This window comes from Lycium barbarum, chromosome 1, assembly GCF_019175385.1.
Source record: "Lycium barbarum isolate Lr01 chromosome 1, ASM1917538v2, whole genome shotgun sequence".
In the NCBI taxonomy this organism is placed as follows: Eukaryota; Viridiplantae; Streptophyta; class Magnoliopsida; order Solanales; family Solanaceae; genus Lycium; species Lycium barbarum.
The window spans coordinates 100,905,793-100,928,801 of NC_083337.1; the positions used below are offsets into that span (position 1 = coordinate 100,905,793).

Below are 23,009 nucleotides of genomic sequence, written 5' to 3' on the forward strand. Positions count from 1 at the left end.
CCCAAAAGAAGGGCACTCCGCGCAAAAAAAAAAAAAAAAAGCTTTTGGGGTCCATGTGGGCCTCAATCTTCCTCCTCCTGAGCCTGAACTTGGATCATAAAATATGTATAGCATTTAGCTCATTCTTTTCTATAATTCTTGGACTCATTGTTGAGTTTTTCTTCCACGATAAGCATCTTCTTGATTTCCAATTGAAGCCCAGCAACCTTGGCTTGCATCTCTTAGCTTGTGACCTTGACGACGATCTTCTTAGGACTTCTATAGCGCCATCCTTGCCCATGGAGCTATCAATCTACCTTTCAGTAAATTTTCGGGAAATATTTTGGTTTTATCTACAGAAATAAAATTACTCTTCAATTAAAATGCCGTTATTTGTTTTTTCGATGTACCAGTCAATTGTAAGAAGTTACTTATGCTCATTTTAGTTGAAAGTTTTGTTAGATATTTCCTATGTTTTTTTCTAAGATGAACTATAGATCATTAGAATCTTTTAAGTTCAAATTAAGAACTTTTAATTGCTTGTCTCTGTATGTGGGTGATTAGTTCAGTCACAAATCATGTATGAGACTGCTACACACTTGGTTAAGAAATGTAACTTTCCATCGAACCCTAATTATAGAGACAAAAAAGATGTAGCCCATACAAAAAAGAAATTTGATGATGCAGAATCATTGGAGAATAATAATTTGGTAAAAGTGACGCGTTTATTATCCAAATGAGGAAAACTGGAAAAGGAATGTAACATTTGTAGCTCTGTACATACTTTTGGGTATATGATAAGAATTAGCATTTCAAACTTTAATAAGGTGTCACCTACTACTACCAAATTACTTAAAAGAACCCTGCATTCAATTGGCCTAAACTAGAAGTCATTCAAAATTGATCACACTTCCTAGCTTATAAGAACTAGTTCAACTTAATTTCACCCATCAAGAATCAAGTAAAGACCAGTTCAAACCATAATCTCTGGCAGAATATATGAAAAAAATGGCTGGTGGAATTAGGGTTTGGAAGAGTTGCAGTAATGACACTTCAACTGAGGTGTACCCTAATCCTAAGTTGTCCGGGCTCGGGTGCAAGTGTTTGAGACGGGTACGGATCTAGAGGTCGGGTCCTTTCATGATCTAAACTTTAAGATTCGGGGGTACGGATCTATGTATGGATACGGATGTTGGGATTTGGCTAATAATAAATCAAATATCTAAAAATAGGTTATAAAAATATGCCTAAATTATGGTGGCTTATTTGGAAGGAAAGGAATGCACGAATTTTTTAGAGCAAGTTCGGATATGTAATTATTAGTATTAAGTAGAGATGCATCTCTTTACTGTCTTTTGGGCTTAACATGGCTATTGCAAATGATATAAAAGCCATAATAGACTTCTTGAGTTATTGCACATTCAGCAATGATGTTGACCTTTAAATATTTTTAAAGTACCTTCCTGTTGCTCACTTTTCAATAAAAATAACTTTCGACGATAAATAAAACATATGCCTAAATTATGATTTCTCCCTAGCTTTTGTCTCGAATATTTCTATCGATTTTGGTTAAAGTACCCAAAACTGTTTGACCATATCCGGTACGGATCTCACACCCACACCCATGTCGTGGCGACACGGGTGTAGCACCAAAAGTGAAGAGTTACCTCAACTTAGCCTTAATCAGTGGTTTTTTTGGGATAATAGAGAAATCCTCAAGGGACAGCTGGCACACGGTTCGGAACGCGTGGATGATGCGCCTGACCCTCTACCGTGCTCCACTTAAGTACCATAGTCCACAGCAGTTTTGGAAATTGTGACGTGTGCCTAACCCACACATCACGCTTTGTACGTACTTTTACAGCTGAACCAAAGCCCTGGGGTTGACCTTAATCAGCGGAATTGTGGCAGCATTACTTTTGGATTACCAGAGTATTGAGGAACCTATGATAAACAAAGGGTTGAAGTCTTTAACAATTAGAGCTTTTGCCTAATTTTACATGGTTTGCGAGTGTAGACACCAAATAAAATACTAGCTCCAAATATATCAACACCTTCATACAGCAATAAGAGATTTCTCGAGAGAAATTAGAAATTAGTGTAGATGTGATAGAAATGACTTACTGTACATAATTGTGAATTTCTAACCCTTCGGCTTCAATTTAAATCTTCATGGGCATCCTCTCTTAACAGCATCGACTGGTAGTGAAAGGAAAAAATAACATCATCAAGAAATTACAGTTCTTGAAGAGCTATACATATATGTACTTGGAACATTGAATTTCCAATGAGCTGGAGAAATCTGAGAGTTGCTACATGGAAAAGCGGACTTATCATTTGTCGAAATGGTTTCTGAATATCATTGGTGAAGCCTAATGTAAATGGACATGGGCATGTTTTACTGTTGAAAATTAAGAATAGTAAAAGACACCCGGATACCAACTTTTGTCCCCAAAAAGAAGTCACTCTGACACCAATTCAACAAAACAAGGTAACCAGTTAAAAGGCTCCACAAATACAACTAGCAGGGATTTAAAGGCACAACACTTTAAATAGAAAGCATAAGATCGAAAGATTTTCATAATATTTCAAAGATAATTACCTCTGATTAGATTCTGCAATGCCAATTGAAGTTAGTCAGACAATCTGAGGCAACAGTGACTCCACATTCAACAAAGTCATAACTGATCATTATTGCTCTTGGTCTCTCAAAAAATAAATAGTAACATGATCAATCGTATATCAAATAAAGAAGGATAAAAAGAAACTTCAATTCATGTTCCCTAACTATCCCCAGCTTGATCTTCTGGTAATCTCCGAATGCAGCCTTAGAACTGTAAAGTATGCATCAAACTTAGGACACTAGAATTCAGGTTGGAACAGTACTAAAAAATCTCTATTTTCCCACTGATTTCCCTAGGGTTTTCACACGGAAAAAATATGAAGTTTCCCAGCATTTCAGTGGGAACCTCGTTCCCACCATGCATTTTCCCACTGAACTAGTTCAGTGGATATTAGGTGGGAAAATCATATTTTATGGCACAAATTTCCCACCGAATGTCGGTGGAAAAAAATCTTTTTCTAATAGTGGAAACTGAGTATGCAAATGATACTTCTGATGATCCATATGTGCCTGCTCTTCTCTTCCTCTTCTGCATCTCACATTCCTGAATTTATCTCATTCTCAGAGCTGGGTGTCTTCAGTCGCATGGCAGCTTATTTCAATAAATCATTAACTCTGCTGCTGATTTTTCCCTTATAACAACTGTGTGAAATTCTTGATTTCATTCTTCAACTAAGTCCATGATTGACCCGGAAGTTTCGTAACTTTCCTTTCCTGCATCAAACCCCTTAATTTCGATGCTTCATTCCAATCTTCATTGTCTGAACAAGTATTTGACAACAAGATGTAAGGGCTGTGTTCACTAGGCTGAAGTTGTAGCAATTTCTCAGAAACATGTCTCGCCATCTTTACATTTTTGTGCACCAAGCAAGAAGATAAGAGTACCTTCCAAACTTCAGACATGTTAGAGATGCCATTCTCATGAATGAAATCATAAGCTTCCTCTAAACAACCTGCTCGGCCAAAAAGATCAACCATACAAGAGAAATGTTCAACACCAGGCTTGATTCCAGAAACTTGTTTCATCAACCTAAAATACTTGCATCCTTCTTTCACCAAACCTGCATGACCACATGCAGTTAAAACACTAATGAAACTTACTTCATTCGGTGCAATCCTCTGATTCAGCATAAACTCAAATAGCTGAACAGCGTCTGCTCCTTTTCCATGTATACCGTAACTGTTTATCATAGTAGTCCACACCACAATATTCCGAATTTGGGTTTGCTCAAAAAACAACCGAGCAGAATCTAACTTTCCACATTTGGCATACATGTCAATAATTGCTGAAACCAAAAATATGTCCCATATGTGTCCAAGTTTTTGGACATAGCCATGAATCTGCCTACCAAGTTCCGGAAGTCCACTATTTGCAGAAACACTAAGAATGCTTGACAGTGTAAAAACATCAACTTCTAATTGATCACGTACCATGGAGCTAAAACCTTCTAAAGCATCTTTCAGCATGCCATTGTGAATATAACCTGATATAATTGTACTCCACGGAACAGAGTGTGAATGTTGGACTTCACCAATACCTTGACGCAATTCTTGGAAAATCCTAGAAGCCTTCTCCATTTGACCGCATTTACAATACATATCAATTAACGAGGCCCTTACAAGCGTGTCTTCGTATATGAACAATCTCCTCACTTTACCATGGATTTGCCTCCCTAATTCAAGATTCCTAAGCGAAGACATCAACGCTAATGATATAGAAAACGTAACCTCATTAAAAGAGGGCCCATCTAAGGTCATTTCACGTAGGAGCTTAAGGGCATCCCGTTCAAACCCACGTTGCAAAAGTCCATCGATGATTGTATTCCAACTCGAAACATCCTTTTCAGGCATCCTTTTAAATAGCTTCACACTTCTCTCCATATCTTCCGTACCCGAATATCCCGCCAGCATTATATTCCAAGAAACCACATTTTTATCAACCATCAATTCAAAGAACCGTTTCGCGTAATCCAAAGCCTCACATTTGACATAAAGATCAAGGAAAGCATTTTCCAAAGCAACATCCAAATCAACTGCATTAGTAATCATCCAACCATGTATAGACTTACCTAATCTAAGCCCATTACTAACACTAGAACAACACTTCAAAACACTAGATAAAGTGAACTCATTAGGAATAACAATACCCTCTTTTTGCATCTTAATAAACAACCATAATGCATTTCCATTACACCCAAGTTGAGCAAAACCTGATATGAGTATCGTCCACGTTCGAACATCTCTTTGAGGAATTTCATCAAACAGTTTCTGTGCATAGGCTAAATGGTTACTTTTTGTGCAAAGATTCAAAATGTAGTTACTGATAGATGAGTTCTGAGCAGACCCATCTTTGATTTTCTTGGCATGAATTACTTCAACAATGATTTGGGATACTGGAAGGAAGGGTGAGGAAGAATAATGTGCATAGTGTTGAAGATGATGAAGCTTTATGGGAACTAGATTTGCAGTATTAGTTAAAGATTTTAGAAGTTGATCAGTGTAAAGGAAAGCAAAGCCTATGTAGTTCTTGCATATCATTGTATTGTAGCTCATGTTGTGTCCTCATTGATACTTCTTCTGTGAGAAACTATTTAACCATAAGAATCCTGTGAAGATTTCCAAGTTTTGCTTGTGACAATTTTTATCTACAGTCTTTTAAAACACTGATTCTGAAAATTCTGTATGCAGTACTAAATCTTGTTAAGCACTTGATACAAACTATTAATTTTGGAGAACTTTGATAACTTACACTGGTGTTACACTGTTACCCGTGGTTTCATGATATACAGTATCCTATTGCATATTATCATATTGTATTGTATTGTATTATATTAATGAATACAATGTTTGAATACACTATATTGTGTTTGAATACACTATATTATTTGTTGTGGTTTAATAATATTTTTGTTGTTCGATTTGATTGTATCGTACTATATAATAACATGTAAGTTTATTAAAATACATTTAATTCTTAGTTACAAACTAATTTTTATATATTAATAAAATTAAGGTAAAGGATAAAATAAAAAAATTTATAAAATAAATAGGTGGTAGGAGATGGCGAGTGGTGGTGGTGAGTGGTCCTGGGTGGGGAAGGTGGGTGGCAGGGTGGGGTGGGGGTGGGTGGGTTTGGGTGTGATGGAGAGGGTGAGTGGGGTGCGGTATAATGGGAAAATGAAATAAGTAATCATGCAAAAATCATCAAATTCATTATTACAGAAATTAAGCTTTTTTCATGGTTATATGACAATAAATTTACAACACCATATAATATAATTTTAAGAACGGTGAAAACAAACATAGTATCAAGGAAAACAATACAATAATAAACCATGGGAAACAATCGTCCAAACAGGGGGTTAGGGAAAAGAAAAAGGTAAACTAACCCGTAAATAAATTGCAATGTGAAGTATCAGAGCTGCTTCTATTAAAATAAGTTGCAGAATATGAAAAGTAATGAAAGGCTTTTTTTTCCGGTAAAAAACTCCATTCGAGTACTTCATAATATGTTTTAGATGTTCCTAAGACACTTTTGTATTATTTACAACCTAACTAGGTAAAGCAGAATCCCAAAAATATAAAGTAGAAAATGAGAATTTACGTAAGTTATGAGCTAGTACATTTCATGTTCGAGGAATATATACAATCTTAATATCTCCAAAGAACTCATTAACCTTCATATATCCTCACAAGTGGTATTTATTTTTCAAGATACTGTCATCTTCTTTTGTAACATTTGTACCACATTCTTTGTATCTGAGTATATGAACCTTTGACCAAACCTTATGTAGCTCTCTTCCCTATGCCTCTCAAATTACTAGTGCTTCGACAATTATGGTCTTCCCTACAACTTGAACAGGGTGCCAAGGGCATGAAGCAAGTGACCACAGCTATTCATCGCCATCATTCCAATAGTTGCTTTTTCATTTTCCAGTTGTAAACCTGCATCTAGGAAGATAACAATCCCATCTTGTCGCATAATAATTGTTGCATCATGAATTCTATTAGGTAAATAAGTCAGGACTGGTGGAGTTTGCAAAGCATCGGTATATTCATGTAAATCAAATAAAGCTTTATTAACTGTGTCATTAGGTTCATATATATCACCGTTAAAACAAAAATATAAGCTCTCCATTACGTTTTTGTTCAAATTGTCACAGAGATTTTCCAAAATTTTACAAAGTTAAGAAATTCAAAGTTCAATAAAAATAATTCGATTTTTCCACAAGACTGAAGTTTGCGATTTCTAGAGAATAATACAGATATAGAATTCTAACTATATTTGTATTTTATAGATAAGTATGTATCAAAATACCTTACCCGGACTGTTATGATTAACTATTGAAATTTGTTTTCAGTTACTGTAGTAATTTTCTAGCATAATAATAATTTGTCTAGGTGTAGGATAAATCTAATTTTTGAATTTTAAATTTCTATTGGTTAGATTAGTTTGTTGAGATATTTAGTTTTTTTGAATTTTAAATTATGTGAATTTTTTGTTTTAAGTTGGTTGTTTAAAAACTTCATATGCTTAATAAAGATATTGAGAGACAATTTCAACCAATGTTTTTTATCCTTTTTTTGTGCACTGTCTTTTTGAAATATCCATAGCGGTATGAGAGCCTCATTGATCTTATAGAATTTTTGAGTTCATCTAAAGAACCATATTCAAAAACTATTCCCAGCTCATTTTTAATCCGTGCTTATTTTCAACGCGCAGGGCTATTTTCAACCAATATCAACTTTTAATCAATATCAATGTTTAACCTATTTTCAAACATGACAAGCAGCAGTCTCTCTATTAATGGCCCACAAATTTTCACTGGCGAATACTATCAAAATTGGTCAGTGAAAATAAAATCGGGTTTTGAAACCTATGTCGGTTTTGAAACCTATGTCGGTTTTGAAACCTATGTCTTATGGGACATTATGATGGAAGAAAAATTCTATGACTACATTTTACAAATCTTACATCCATTGTCTAAATGAAAGCATTTCCAAAAAAACTTTTAAACAAAATAAGATTATTGAGGGTTCTTTTTAAGAAGAAGTCAAAAAGCACTCAAAGAATTCAACACCAACGAACAAAGCAGAAATTGAGCAAGAGCAACTTTTTTAGATTGCAGCAACTGTGCTTTCAGTTACTGCAATAGTTTTTTAGCATAATAATAAGTTTCTTAGTTTAGGATAAATCTAATTTTTGAATTTTAAATTTCTATTGGATAGATTAGTTTGTTGACATATTTAGTTTTTTTTTTTAAATTTATTTATTTTCAATTATGCAGATTTTTTGTTGTAAGTTGGCTATTTAAAGCCCTCCTATGCTTAATATTGAAAGATAATTTCAATCAATAATTTCAACCTTTTTTGGTGCACCACCGGTTAAAAACCCGACATTAACAAACTTTTTTTCCTAAAAGACACCTTTTAAACTCAACAATCATTTTAAAAGTTGTTAAAACTATTTTTTAGAATAATGAATAAAATATTTTTAGTAAATTAAATATTAGCTTATAAAGATGATTGAAAATATGGAAAATTTCAGCTACCCAACTTGGCTCAAGTGCCCAAGTGTCTATGACTATATATAAAAATATACTTGAACTTTCATTTCACTTCGAAACTTAGTAAAACAAGAAGTGATTATAAACACCTTTACTTTTTCATATTTTACCAATTAGGGACAAACTTTCTCCTCTCAAATACTAGCCCATCAAACACTAAGAGGTTGTTTGATTTAAATACAAATTATGCATGGATTAGCAATGCAAAATTATTATGTGAAGATTAGTTTTGTAGTGATTAGTAATATAAAGGTTGCTATGCAAGGATCCGTAATGAAGGAATTGCATGTGGAGATTATTTCGTGTTAAAAATATTTGTTTACTTTTTAGCAAAAAAAAAAAAAATTGTTTATTGACATATTCATTTTAGTGTTCTAACTCACGTATTATTTAACATATGCATTTTTATTTATATTCTACCTTGCATAAAATACATAGATTATCTCATTAACTTATTTGGGTATTCTGTAAATTCGAAAAGAAAAAAGCTAACAAAATATAGTATTAGCTATGCAAAAATTTATACCAAGACTAATTTTCCCTAAAATACAAACCAAACAATGTACTATATTATACTGATTTTTATGTATAGATTAACTCTATTGAAAGACCAACCAAACGGCACCTAACTCCTAACAATCTTACACTTAGTTAGTAATTGATGATACCTATATAAGATTTATGCATCTAATAAGTCTTTCAAGTTAAACCTACTATTTGTATAAACTCTTTAAAATCTTGACGAAATTTATGGTTAGATTATATCCTATTGAACGACAATTCCTTCGTGAAAAACAGAAAAACTTTATACGTATAAACTATACCGACTTCAAAACTTGACCGTGAGTTTTAGCACTTCTTCCTATAGACATTTACAAAGTCTAAAATTCAACTCTGATCAAAGTGACACCACTGCTTGTGTTTATGTAGGTGAAGATATAACCAATTCACAGTGTGCACTTACTTAGTTCATAATCCGAACTTTGTTTCTTCATTTAGAGTAATTTTATACTCACCGTGTTTCTTAAGCAATAAAACTCTTAGTACATGTTAACTGTCACGAACTATAACCTGTGGTATCTTTTGAACATTTAGTATCGCTAAGCAATTAAAAGTAAGATTTAGTTACTGCAATTTACTGCAATGGCTCAATCGATCGTTTTTATGAGTTCTAGGACTTCATTCTCCTATTTGACACTGTAACGATCTATCCTGTCATTTTGAGTATTATAATCCCTTTTTTCTGAGACTTCCCGTAGGTTTATTTTTTATTTTATGACTAACATAAACAGGTGGCACGTGTGCTGATGGATTGGGTATGTTTTTTAGAAGAAAAATCAAAACTAGAAGTTTGAAAACATAAGAATTGCCCAAAATCAATATTTTGGGTTAAAAATTTGGAATCAAGGTATGAAAGTTCTATAGCTTTGTATTATGATTTAGGACCTACTTGGATGGGTCTTGAGGGACTCGGAGTGATTCGAAACGCTTAATGTGAAACTAATGATTTTGAAGAATAAGAGTCGACCACGGTTAAATATGTGTCTAGACGACCTCAAAATGGTGATTTGAGAGTTCCAACAAATTTATATGGTGATTTTTGAGTGATACACATGTTTGATTTGCATCACGAGGGGTTCAGGTGAGTTTTGGAGGCTAAAACCACAAAAAGGATAGCAATGAGAATTTATCTTTTTTGGGTGTCTGGTGTTCTCCGCGATCGCGTGGCAGGGGCTGCGATCGCACAACGAGCTGGGCGTAAGGGTTCGTGGTCGGATGGTGGCACACCGCGATCTTGTGGAGCTAACTGGGCACAAGGGGTCATGATCGTGTGACGATGGCCTGCGATCGCACAGGCTTGTCCCTGGCTGCGTGGCCACAATTGCATAAGGACCCCTGCATTCGCGGTGAAGGGGTAGGCAGTGAATTAAAAGTTTATCTATTTCAAATTCATTGTTCAAAAATTCATATGAGAGTTGTAAAGCTTGGATTTGGACGTTTTTTATGGCTTTTTCACGATTCGGCTTAGGCGTAAGAACCTAATCTCAATTTTGGTATTTACACTTGATTTCTCACATTTATTGGTAGATTAATTCATATTTTAGTTGAGGAATTTGAGGGTTTTTCCCTAAACTTAAGAGGATAGAATTTGGTGGTTTGAAGGTCGATTAGTTAATATTTTGAGGTGAAATTTTAGATGTGAAAACCTTAGGTCACGGGTAAACTAATTTTCAAGTTTTTTTATTTTGACCCTGGCGGCTTGAGTTTGACTTTTCGTTGACTTTCTGACCCGGTTCTTATATGTCAATATGGGTTTTGTTGGCTTCATTTGATCATGTAGAACTGATTTTTGAATAATTCGGAGCATCCGAAGGCATTAAGAAAGGGTAAAGTTGTTCGTTGAGATTGTTAAACTTTGTGTTAAAGCAATATGTCTAGATTTTTAATTGCATATCTTGCTAAATGTCTTAGAGGAAGTTGATTTATTATCATATAGTGTAAGAGAACAATTAGCATCAATTATGACCACTACTCTATATCTAACAAAGCATCTCTACCTGCACTTCCTAATGTAATAACTCATATTTCCTTGTGGAATGAGTAATGCAAATCGATTTTTTAGAACTCCATGAGACAACTCCTCCACCTAAGATGAAAATGTATTTAAACGTTGATTTGTTATCGTGATTCTTAGCGTTAGTATTTTGCTAGGAACACGATGTGATAGAAACCCTCAAGTTCTATTGTATTCATATGTGAAAAATATATACATGTAGTTGATGTACATCAGGAGGAATTAGGCTTACAAGTCCTAACTGTATCGGGATAGGAAATACACAGAGATAGAAATCTATACTAAGATACTCTAATACTCCCCTTGTGGACTGAAGGTGGCTCTTGCACCTTAAGTTTGTTGCGTAAGGACTGGAACCTAGCTCAAGCTAAAGGCTTAGTGAGAACATCTGCCAATATTGGTCATTAGTGAAAATGAAACGAACATGAAGATCCTTTCGGGCAACCTTGTCTCGAACAAAGTGATAATCAATCTCCACATGCTTAGTTCGAGAGTGAAAAATAGAATTCAGAGATAGATAAGTCACACCAATAATGTCACACCAGAGAGTCGGAGCATGAGGAGGGTGAACTCCAAGTTCAGAAAGGAGAGAATGAGTCCATGTTAATTCTGCCAAAGCTTTGTATTTCGATCCGTCGACGATCAAGCTATTGTGCCCTGCTTCTTGGAGGCCCAAGATATGAGATCGGTTCCAATTGTTTAAGGACTGCCAGTGATTTCCGGAGTAGCTCGGCTGGCAGGAGTTGCGACGACGACCTCTGAAGTTGCGACCACGACCTCGGAACGAGGTGTTTTGCTGGTTGCAATCACAATTAGTGATAGACTATGAAATAGTCTACGTAAATATTAGGATAATCTTTTCATAATTAGCAAATGTATATTAGGCATGATCTCTTCCTTATGTATAGTAATTAGGTCCTATAATTTAGCCTAATATTATGCTGATAGTTAGATACCTACTTTGTATATAATGACTTTCATACATCAATACAAATCACGGATTGATTTCCTACATGGTATCAGATTAGGTTTCCTTCCTCACCTCCCAAAAACCTAGCCGTCACCTTCCCTCCTAACCCTAACCGTCTTCTTCCTCCTCCCTCTTCTCTCTTCAATGGCTGACAAAAATTTTCATTCTGCTTTAACTGTCACGAATGTGAAATCTTTAATACCAATCACCCTTGACATGGAAACTGGCCATTATCACGAATGGGCGACCCTCTTCAAAGTTCTAGCCCACGTACACTCCATACTCGAGCACATCATACCACCAACTGAAACCACCGAACTCACCGCGTACAACGCAACGAAGGCGGCTAATCTTCCGCTCTGGAAACGGCTCGATGCGGTGGTCCTCCAATGGATATACGCCACCGTATCCCATGATATTCTTACCTCTATTCTCGTGGCGGATGATGTTGCGGAGAAGGCTTGGAACCGAGTTGCTCAACTTTTCCAAGAAAACAAGCACTCAAGGGCAGCGTACCTTGAAACTGAATTCACCACCACAAAAATGGCCGACTTTGGCTCGGTTATGGCCTATTATAATAGGCTAAAGTCACTCGCGGACCAGCTAGCCAACGTGGGGTCGCCGGTGTCTGACCGACGTATGGTCTTGCGCCTCCTTGCGGGCTTACCAGAGACATATGCACACTTTGTCACTACCATCGCGCAGAAGGATGTGCTGCCCTCTTTCTCTGAAGTGTGCTCCAGACTCAAGCTTGAAGACGCCGCTGCCAAGGAACGTGCCCGCGATTCTAGTCCCGCAGCTCTCCTCGTTGATAATGATGCTCCCTCCCCGCCACCTGGAGGCACCAATAATTCAACCAACCGTCGTGATAATAATCGTGGCAGGAATTCCAACAGGAACAAGGGAAAGGGGAATAACAACAACAACCACGGGAAATCCGGCCGCGGCGGCGGCGGACAGACCAGCCACGGCCAGTGGCCGACGGCCCAGCCACTAGCAGAGGGCTACTACTGGCCTGCCTGGCCGCCCCAGCAATAGGCACTGCCCCCCTGCCCGTATCCAACCAGGCCGTGGTAGCAGCGTCCCACGACGCCAAGGCCCGGCAATGGCGTTCCATGCATGGTCCATCCTACTCTGGGTACACTCCAACAGACGTGGAGGCCTCCATGCACACTCTGTCCATGCATCAACCAGATGATAATTGGTACATGGACACCGGAGCGACTTCCCACATGACTACCAACACAGGTACTCTCACGTCTTATTTTAAAATTTGAGCAATAATTATGGAATCGTTGTTGGTAATGGTAGCACTATTCCAATTCAAGGCTATGGTCATACATCCCTACCCCCACCTAATCCCCAATTATGTCTCCAAAATGTCTTGCATGCTCCAAAACTCATCAAAAACCTTATTTTCGTACGTAAATTCACTAAGGACAATAATGTTTCTGTTGAGTTTGATCCTCTTGGATTTTCTGTGAAGGATTTACCGACGGGGAGCCACCTAATGAGATGTGAGAGCACCGGAGAAATTTATCCTATCACTACCACAAAACGGACCACTCCACCATCAACCTTCATTGCCGCATCACCTAGCTTGTGGCATTCCCGACTCAGGCATCCGAGAAATGCTATCCTTAGTTCTCTTCATAGTAATGCCTTAATTAAATGTAATAGGGCCCGAACTTCTTTTTGTACCTCTTGTCCTTTGGGGAAACACGTTAAATTGCCATTTTATGATTCATTGTCATTTACTACTATGCCATTTGATATCATTCATAGTGATTTATGGACATCTCCTGTTTTGAGTTCTAATGGGCACCGCTATTATGTTTTCTTTCTTGATGATTATAATAATTTTCTTTGGACTTTTCCAATCTCTAACAAGTCCCAAGTTTATTCTACTTTTCTATCTTTTAAGGCATTAATACGGAATCAATTCGAAAGAGACATCAAAAACATTCAATGTGATAATGGGCGGGAGTTCGCCAATGGGCATTTTTAATATTTTTGCGCCTCCAATGGTTTAAATTTCAGATTTTCTTGCCCCCATACCTCTCCTCAAAACGGCAAGGTGGAAAGAAAAATTAAATCCATTAACAACATAGTGCGCACTCTTCTTGTCCACTCCTCCATGCCCCCCTCTTTTTGGCATCATGCTCTCCAAATGGCCACATACCTCTTTAATGTACTTCCCACAAAAGTCCTTGGGTATAAATCACCAACACACGTTCTCTACCAACGAACCCCCTCCTATTCTCATCTCCGGATTTTTGGGTGCCTATGCTATCCTCTTTTCCCATCTACAACTATTAATAAGTTGCAAGCAAGATCCACCCCGTGTGTATTTTTGGGCTATCCGTTGAATCATATGGGATATAAATGTTATGATTTATCAACCAACAAAATCATCATATCAAAGCATGTCATCTTTGAGGAAACTCAATTTCCCTTCTCCAAATTGCACTCACCATCCCCAACTTCTTATGATTTTTTGGACCTTGGGATTTCTCCATACACCTTGCATTTTCTGTCGCAGCCCACTCCACCCGTCGTTCCCCCGGTCCAGCCCGATCCCCCCACTGCTGCACCCGTGACCACTGCCCAGCAGCCCCTCCCCCTCCCCCCCACTGCTCCCTCTGTGACCACTACCCAGCAGCCCACCCACACGATCACTGCCCAGAAGCCCCTCCCCCCCACTGCTCAACCCGTGACCACTGCCCAGCAGCCCACTCGCATGGTCACTCGAAGCCAACATGGGATTTATAAGCCCAAACAACCGTTCAACTTACACACTTCCACCACTACCTCCATCTTACCTATCCCGCGAAATCCTGTAAGTGCTTTAAATGACCACAATTGGAAAGCTGCCATGGTTGATGAATATAATGCTCTAATTAAAAATAAGACATGAGAGTTAGTTCCACGTCCCATTGATGTGAATCTTATTCGTTCTATGTGGATCTTTCGTCATAAAAAGAAGTCTGATGGTTCTTTTGAGAGGCACAAAGCCCGTCTTGTCTGTGATGGCAGGTCTCAACAGGTGGTAGTTGACTGCGACGAGACTTTCAGTCCGGTTGTCAAACCGGCTATATTCGTGCTGTCTTGAGCATTGCACTTGCACACTCTTGGCCCATTCATCAGTTGGACGTCAAGAATGCTTTTCTACACGATAATCTTAATGAGACTGTTTATATGCATCAGCCAATTGGGTTTAAGGATCCAAAGCATCCCCATCATGTCTGTCTCTTGAAGAAATCGTTATATGGGCTTAAGCAAGCTCACCGTGCATGATTCCAACGCTTTGCAGACTATGTCTCCACTATTGGTTTTTCACATAGCCGATCTGATCACTCTCTCTTTATTTATTGTCGAGGTTCTGACATTGCTTACATTCTGCTATATGTTGATGATATTATTCTCACAGCCTCCTCAGATGCTCTCAGAAAATCCATCATGTCTCTGCTTAGTGCCGAATTTGCTATGAAGGATTTAGGCCCTTTAAGCTATTTTCTGGGTATTGCTGTTACCCGGACTTCACACGGCATGTTTCTCTCTCAGAAAGATTATGCAGCAGATGTCATACCCCATTTTAACTGGGTTAAAGTAGAGTACAACATATTGGTGATTCCTATTTTTTATGTATTTTAAGGACTTAATTAAAGTTGAGAAGTCGCCACCTAATTATTTATGGTGAATTAGGACACCTAAAGTTTATCAAAGTTATTTTCTAAAGTTAGCTCTGTCTAAGGTCTGCGAAACCAGAGATTCTGGGTTCGTTCCCCAGTGAAGTCGCCAAGCTGTCATACCCCATTTTAACTGGGTTAAAGTAGAGTACAACATATTGGTGATTCCTATTTTTTATGTATTTTAAGGACTTAATTAAAGTTGAGAAGTCGCCACCTAATTATTTATGGTGAATTAGGACACCTAAAGTTTATCAAAGTTATTTTCTAAAGTTAGCTCTGTTTAAGGTCTGCGAAACTTAAGATTCTAGGTAAGGGTTCAATTAGTCTAAAGGGAAGGTATTAGGCATCCTTTAAGACCCATTAACAATGGTTAACCGACCGGACTTATAATTAATTAGGCTAAAAATGTAGGTGTAACATTTTACAATATTTAAGAAAATATCTTTGTGAGTATTGCTAAAGTTATAGATAGATATATAAGGATGTTATTTAAAATAGAACTTGTAGGATTAATTTAAAAAGCTGAGTATGAGTGTAAAAATGTTTAAAATCCAAGTATCGAGAGGGAATTGATTTAATCAAATTAGAGAAATATTTTCATCAATCTCATTAAAATCGTCTTATAAATCAAATTCTCATTTTGAAAAATGATGTTATCGACATCCTTTAATCCTTATTGAAAATATTGACATTGAAGAAATTAAGATAACGCTACTTATATCTAAATAGAAAGCAGATTTAGAAAAGAAAATTGTTTTGACTAAAAAATGTACTATTGCGTCAAAAGTGACTTGAGATGATCGATTTTTTTAAGCATCAAACCCATGAATTAAAATACCAAACCAGTAAGGACTCTTATTTAGAAACCAGCCGAACCCCAAACTTATACTACCTATAGTCACTTGGCTGTGTTAAGGGCTAATATTCCATTTGTAAAGACTAGACTTTGACCAAGAAGATAAAAATAATCCCACATATAATCAGTTAGATGTTCAAACGCAAACAAGTATCAAATATTAATAGTAAACGACGTCCACTGTAACTTTTGTCTAATGACAACTGGACACGATTTTTCTGGAAATGCCATGGATTCTGATCTCGTGCGGTTGGCAGTGAGTCTCAGAATGAAACTCTCCGGCTCCGGTATGTCATGCAAAACAAGAAGAGAAATGAAAAGGGTTAGAAAGAAAACCTGATTAAAACAAATAGCAGATAAAGGAGAAAATTAAAGAACTTATGCTAACCAATTACTAACTGAAAGATTTTTCTTTTAGCAGGACTACCTGATTGCATTAGACAAATAACCACAATAATGTTTTCATCAGACAAGGGAAGTTTTCACCTCAAGAGACAAATTTCATATGTAATCGGATAAAACAAAGGGAACTTAAACTACTGCTACTTAATAACAGTAGCAAAAGATATAAAAAAAAATAAAGTACTGCCGAAAAAGGGTGAGGAAAGAAAATGAAGAAATAACAAATATTCAATGACTCTCAGAAACACGCCCTTCTATCAGCACCAGTGGAGCCTTGAAAACAAATATCGATATCGAATGTATGATAAGATGAAGCTGGTTTATTGGTCTGCAACAAGGATAATGGCCAAAAGCAATTCGACTGGCCAAAAAATTGTAATGCAAAGACCTCAATTTTTTTAATGATTCCTGGTGTAAAAGATAGTGATTTACAGGCATGAACACAGTGGCATTCAAATGTATGGCCTAAAGAAACGCTTATAGGATCAGCCAAGGGAACCATAACAATCCACGAGATATGTTAACACTCAGTCACAACCCAACAGTTCATCAGCATGGTTTATACACTATCATCATATACTTTGTTTTTCAAATAATCTCGACTCTCGTTTACATTTAAACGTGTTCGGAAATTAAGTTTTAACAAACTATGAGACCTAAAAGGTACTCTTTTTAAAGTGTCTGTAATTACAGCAGTTCATGACGATAAATAAAGCAGAAAGAAATGGCTAAAATGCAACACTTCATGGACCAACATAGAGCAGCGGAATGGCTAAAATGCAGCAGCAGTTTCAACTCCAAAATGCAACAGCAAAATGGCTAAAGTACACCTAAATGAGCTAATTACCATGCCTAACAATGTTAAAGGTGAAGTAATAAGTAACCATGAAAACCATAAAGACTAAAAGAAACAAAGCATCATATTAAGTTATATTTTATCGAATGACATCGACCACCAATTACTAGACTGTACATTTTAAGTGTTGGAATTTAGACTTATCATCTTATAGGGAAGAACACATTTTCATTTAGCAGGTAAATCAAGGAATATTCACGCACACAAGAATAAATGGCATTCTTCCAACTGTTTCTCCCTATTAATGTATCTAAACAGGATGTTAAGCACAAATCATCGCGAAGAAAATGACAAATCTTTTGGGAGGAAGAATCAGTATGTCTCGTGGTTTATAACTTTGGACATCACCAACTAGCATAATCCAAACTTAAGAAAGAACACTACAAAGTGGGCGGATTGTACAAATGGATGTTACAACTGGAAATCACACATGGTACAAATTTTATATTGTTCCTTTCACCAACCACATTTAACACTAGCGAATATTATAACAGAAGCATCTAACTCTATGAATGAAGGATAAAGCGACGAATTACGATGGTGAGGCAAGAAGAAGATAACGATTGTCAATGCGCAAGAGCTTCCTAAGTTAACTCAAGGTTTGTAGGCATGCTAACGAATACGCAACAAATTGTGCTAAATACAGGATTGAATCTTCATTTAAACAGATATGCTATGTTCAATTTACAAAAGAAGGTTCATGCCATTTTTAGGTCTTCCAAGCAAGTACTCAAATCACAGATTTGCTTTCCTTTGAAAAATAGGACAGTTTGAATCAGATATCAGCAAATGATGGCGCATACAAATTGATTTTTGGCAAAAACAGAGGCAGAAAGGTGACGGACTAAATACTTGATTTGAACACTAATTCGAAACAGCAACTATAATGACTGAGCTAAATTACAACGGTAAGCTAAACACCCGAACCAAACATGGATCGCAAATACAGCCAACGCACTCAACACACACGAACCAAAGAACTGCTGAACATAAATGCTAGGACAACGTTTACATAAACAGTACCAAACACTTAAAGGACTACTGAAACCACTTCGCAAAATAGCTAATCACCACGTCGAATCAAAATCATACTAAATTAAGCGAATCTAAATACATCAATTTACATAGAACAGAACTTAAAAAAAAAAAAACAGAGTGGGAAGGAGGATTTCTGACCTGTTTTGCATACAGTGAAATGGGGCGTCGACGATCACGAATCTAATCCCTCTTCTCAAGAATGAATTCGAAATTAGAGTTGGGTGAGTCGAGTATCTTTTCGCGGCTAAAGTTCACCAGAAAAAGGAAACAAGATTTGGAAGACAGTTCGGTATTTCTAAAAAAATGCTGAGTAACGGTTTTTCGAAAACGTTGAGCAATCGTTCCCCCTAAAAACGCTGAGTAATTCCCGTCTAAAGTTCACCGGAAAGGAGAAATCAAGTTTTAGATTGTTTGTGTCCCTCCAAAAACTGAATCATTCCTCCAAATACTCAAAATCCCTCCTTTCGGCTGAATTTCAAGAAAATGTTTTTTAAACACGGTTGATGAAAACTGTCCGTTTCTCGGAAATTTGAGGTGGTTAAAACTTGTGTTTTGTAGGGAGATTTTATTTCCAGATCATCCACTCTTTTTTCGATCTCTCCTTTGCAATTCAATTCGCCCCAGATTTATAGGGTTTCGTTTGGTTTAAGAAAAGAGAGAGAAGAGCGGGGGACAGAGGAAGTGGAGGAGATAGGCGTGGGGGACAAGAGGAAGTGGAGAGGAGCGTGAGGAGAGGAGAGAGGGGCGGCTGAGAAGGGATTGAGGAGAAAGAGAGAAAGGAAAGGGAGAGGGAAAGAGGAAGAGAAGAGAGGCGTGAAGGGTTTTAGGTTTAGAAAAAAAATAAAAATTGGGCCGGGTCGGGTAGATGGAATGGGCTGGATCGGGTGAAATGTTTGATGGGCTGCTGATGTTGAATGAATAGTGGGCTGAAAATGTGGACTGGGTATTAAAATGTGGGCTGATTATTGTATTTGTATTTTGGGCCATTAATTTGGCTGAAAATTGTTGATCCTTTCTCCTTCATTTAAATAATTTTGGGCTTCTAATTTAATAACTAGTACAATATATACTATGTGAAGACAATTAATAATTAATATGTAGAAAAATAAGGATTTAACAAAGTGTTGTCTTGTAATTAATTTAACGAGTCCACCCGAAAATGAAACGATGACAAACATTTAAAATTTGTGATAAAGTAATGCTCGTAATGTTGAAAATAAAAGTAGCGAAAATAATAATAGTGAAAATAAAGTATTTAGCTCGTCAGTAAATTTAGACGCCCGAGTGAATAAAAATTAAATAAATGAGGGACAAAATTGGGTGTCAACAGCAGATATTATAGAGCGTACGGGCATGACTGCCTGTAAGCCGAGTCAGACACCGGTCGACACCAAAGCCAAACTTGGTGCCACGGCCGGGCCTTCTTGCGATGATCCCACACAATATCGTAAGTTGGCCGGCGCGTTGCAGTACCTTAAGTTCACAAGACCAGACATCTCCGATGCGGTTCAACAAGTATGCCTTCACATGCATGATCCAAAAGTTGCACATATGAATGCTCTTAAACGCATAGTACGATACATTCAAGGTACTATTGAGTTTGGTCTCCGTCTGTACAAATCCTCCATTGCCTCTCTAGTTTCTTATACAGATGCAGATTGGGGTAGGTGTCTAGACACTCGCCGATCCACATCCGGTTACTGTGTTTTCCTTGGCGATAATCTACTTTCATGGTCATCCAAACGGCAACCTACTATGTCTAAGTCGAGTGCCGAGGCCGAATACCGTGGCATCGCTAATGTCGTCTCTGAGTCCTGTTGGCTTCGCAACCTTCTTTTGGAGCTCTGTTGTCCCATCCGGACAGCTACATTGGTTTATTGTGATAATATTAGTGCCATATACCTATCAGGTAACCCAGTTCAGCATCAACGCACTAAACGTATTGAGATGGACATACATTTCGTACGTGAGAAAGTTGCCCGTGGAGAAGTTCGTGTTCTTCACGTCCCGTCCCGTTACCAAATCGCAGACATTTTCACTAAAGGTCTTCCGCGCGTGCTCTTTGATGATTTCAGATACAGTCTAAGCGTACGACAACCTCCCGCTTCGACTGCGGGGGTGTGATAGACTATGAAATAGTCTACGTAAATATTAGGATAATCTTTTCATAATTAGCAAATGTATATTAGGCATGATCTCTTCCTTATGTATAGTAATTAGGTCCTATAATTTAGCCTAGTATTATGCTGATAGTTAGATACCTATTTTGTATATAATGTCTTTCATACATCAATACAGATCACGGATTGATTTCCTACGATTAGAATTGGATCGCTGGCAGAAATTTGCAGCAGGGTATTGCACTTGATCCGCAGCTATCGATGATGAGATGGACAATTGTGACAGTGACGGGCCATGAATAAATTCATGGTTTAACAGTAGGCTATGGAGCTCTGAGTACGAGACAGGATCAGGATGTGCAGAGGGCGTAGTTACTATATCTTTGAAATTTGGACGCAGGCCTTTAAACACATATATGTTGAAGTCAGATAATTAAGAGGACGTCCTGCGTCAGCTAGCTCATCATAAAGAAGTTTAGCCTTATGAAGGTATTGCGACACACTAAGGTCGTCCTGTTTTATGTTTTGAAGTTGCATGTGAAGATTTAAAATTCTCGTGTTCGATGTTGACGATAAGGCATCTTCAAGGGTATCCCAAATTTCTTTAGACGTATTCATCCCTATGACGATAGGTACAGTTTCCTCCGATCGTGACGAAATCAACAAACTCATAATAAGTTGATCTCGTTGTACCCATTGAAAGTAGAGAGGATTCGGTTGAACATCTTTGAATCCTTCAATTGTAGTCATAGGAGAAGGACATGGGTTCGCACCTGTGATTAAGCCATGGAGATTTCGATTTTGGCCTTTAAGATACGGTAGTAATTGGGTTTTCCAAAAGAGATAATTGATTGACGTGAGTTTGAGCGAGATAAAGTGATGAGCATGAGAAAGGGGGTTGGAGCTTGAGACATTGGTTGTCGAGGGAGACGCAGGGGTCATCGATGAGGAGATTCCCCCCCCCCCCCCCCCCGAATTGTTGTGCTCTAATACCATAATACCATATTAGCTAGTATTTTGCCAGGAACACGATGTGATAGAAACCCCCAAGTTCTATTGTATTCATATGTGAAATATATATACATGTAGTAGCCGTACATCAGGAGGAATTAGGCTTACAAGTCCTAACTGTACCGGGATAGGAAATACACAGAGATAGAAATCTATACTAACAGGATACTTTAATAGTGATTTACACAAGTCATCCAACTATCATCACAATATCCTTCTAACACTGAAAAGAATCTTATGATACAAGGCAAAAGATTTAGTATTGTTAAGGTAACAGAGTAATCTTACCATACACTTTCAATGATCACAACTTGGAATATGAGTATATCTTGATAATTTATAAACAACAAAGGCAGCATCTTGTCAAATGCAATGCATAGCATATATTAACTAATTTTTCTATTTCACTAGCATAATCTAATTCATTAACAAATCTTCTCGAGTTTTCAATTGACTTAATAGAAGCATCAAATGGAGGACTGAATTTTCAATACTCAAATGATTGAACTTGGGAAGAACCTTCTCAATTTAGTGAGATTGACATAAGGCAATCCCCTCCCCACAACATTTTGTAACTTTAATACTTAAGATAGTGTTAACTTCTTCCGAGTCTTTCATTTTTAATTGAGAAGTTAATTAATCCTTAGTTACTTGTACCCTGCATATTATTTCCTATAATCAGGGTCGTCTCAACAACATTCAGGGCCTAAAGCCAAACTTCAAACAGAGCCCCTAATTTCTCTAAAAGGGAAGATTGTCGTATATATTTTTATTTAAAGTTCTAAATTTTTTAGATGCGAAGTCATTAATTACTGTTTTATAATCGATTTGTTCTATCAATTCCTTTTTAATTGATACTATAGGTAATCCATTCAATCTCTCTTGAGATATTGTTGATCTTAGATAAGATTTTATCAATATTAATTTTGAAAAAACTTCTCTCGGTTGAGGCAATAGTTTAGATATAAATACATCTTTAAGGAAAAAATTAGGCCTCAAAAAAATTGGAACCTCAAGCGATTGCTTTATTGACCTTATAGTCGAGCCGCCCTGCTCCTGCCTATAATTAGTAGCATGTCATCGACATGAAAACATCATATTACTCTATCCTTTGTGAGCTTCAATAAATGCATTTATCTGCACCATTGTGTATAAAGCCACTTGATAATATAACATCATTAAATATTTCATGCCAATGTTTGATGTTTGTTTTAAGTAACGCAATGACTTGTTCAATTTACAAACTTTCTTTTCATTTTCAGAAAGCACAAACACTTCAGGTTGCTCCACGTATACTTCTTCATCAAGATTATCATTAAT

At 37.1% G+C, this 23,009-nt stretch overlaps 1 protein-coding gene across 1 annotated transcript; it reads right to left on the bottom strand.

Moving 5' to 3' along the window:
• Positions 1 to 3,274: 3,274 nt before the first annotated feature.
• Positions 3,275 to 5,140, bottom strand: LOC132613025 (putative pentatricopeptide repeat-containing protein At5g37570). The gene has a single exon (XM_060327087.1). It carries the CDS (start codon positions 5,138 to 5,140, stop codon positions 3,275 to 3,277), a length of 1,866 nt encoding a protein of 621 aa, XP_060183070.1.
• Positions 5,141 to 23,009: the final 17,869 nt, after the last annotated feature.

Bases quoted from the DNA above. Each gene is read 5' to 3' on its own strand.
- LOC132613025 (XM_060327087.1), bottom strand. From the start codon at position 5,140: ATGATATGCAAGAACTACATAGGCTTTGCTTTCCTTTACACTGATCAA.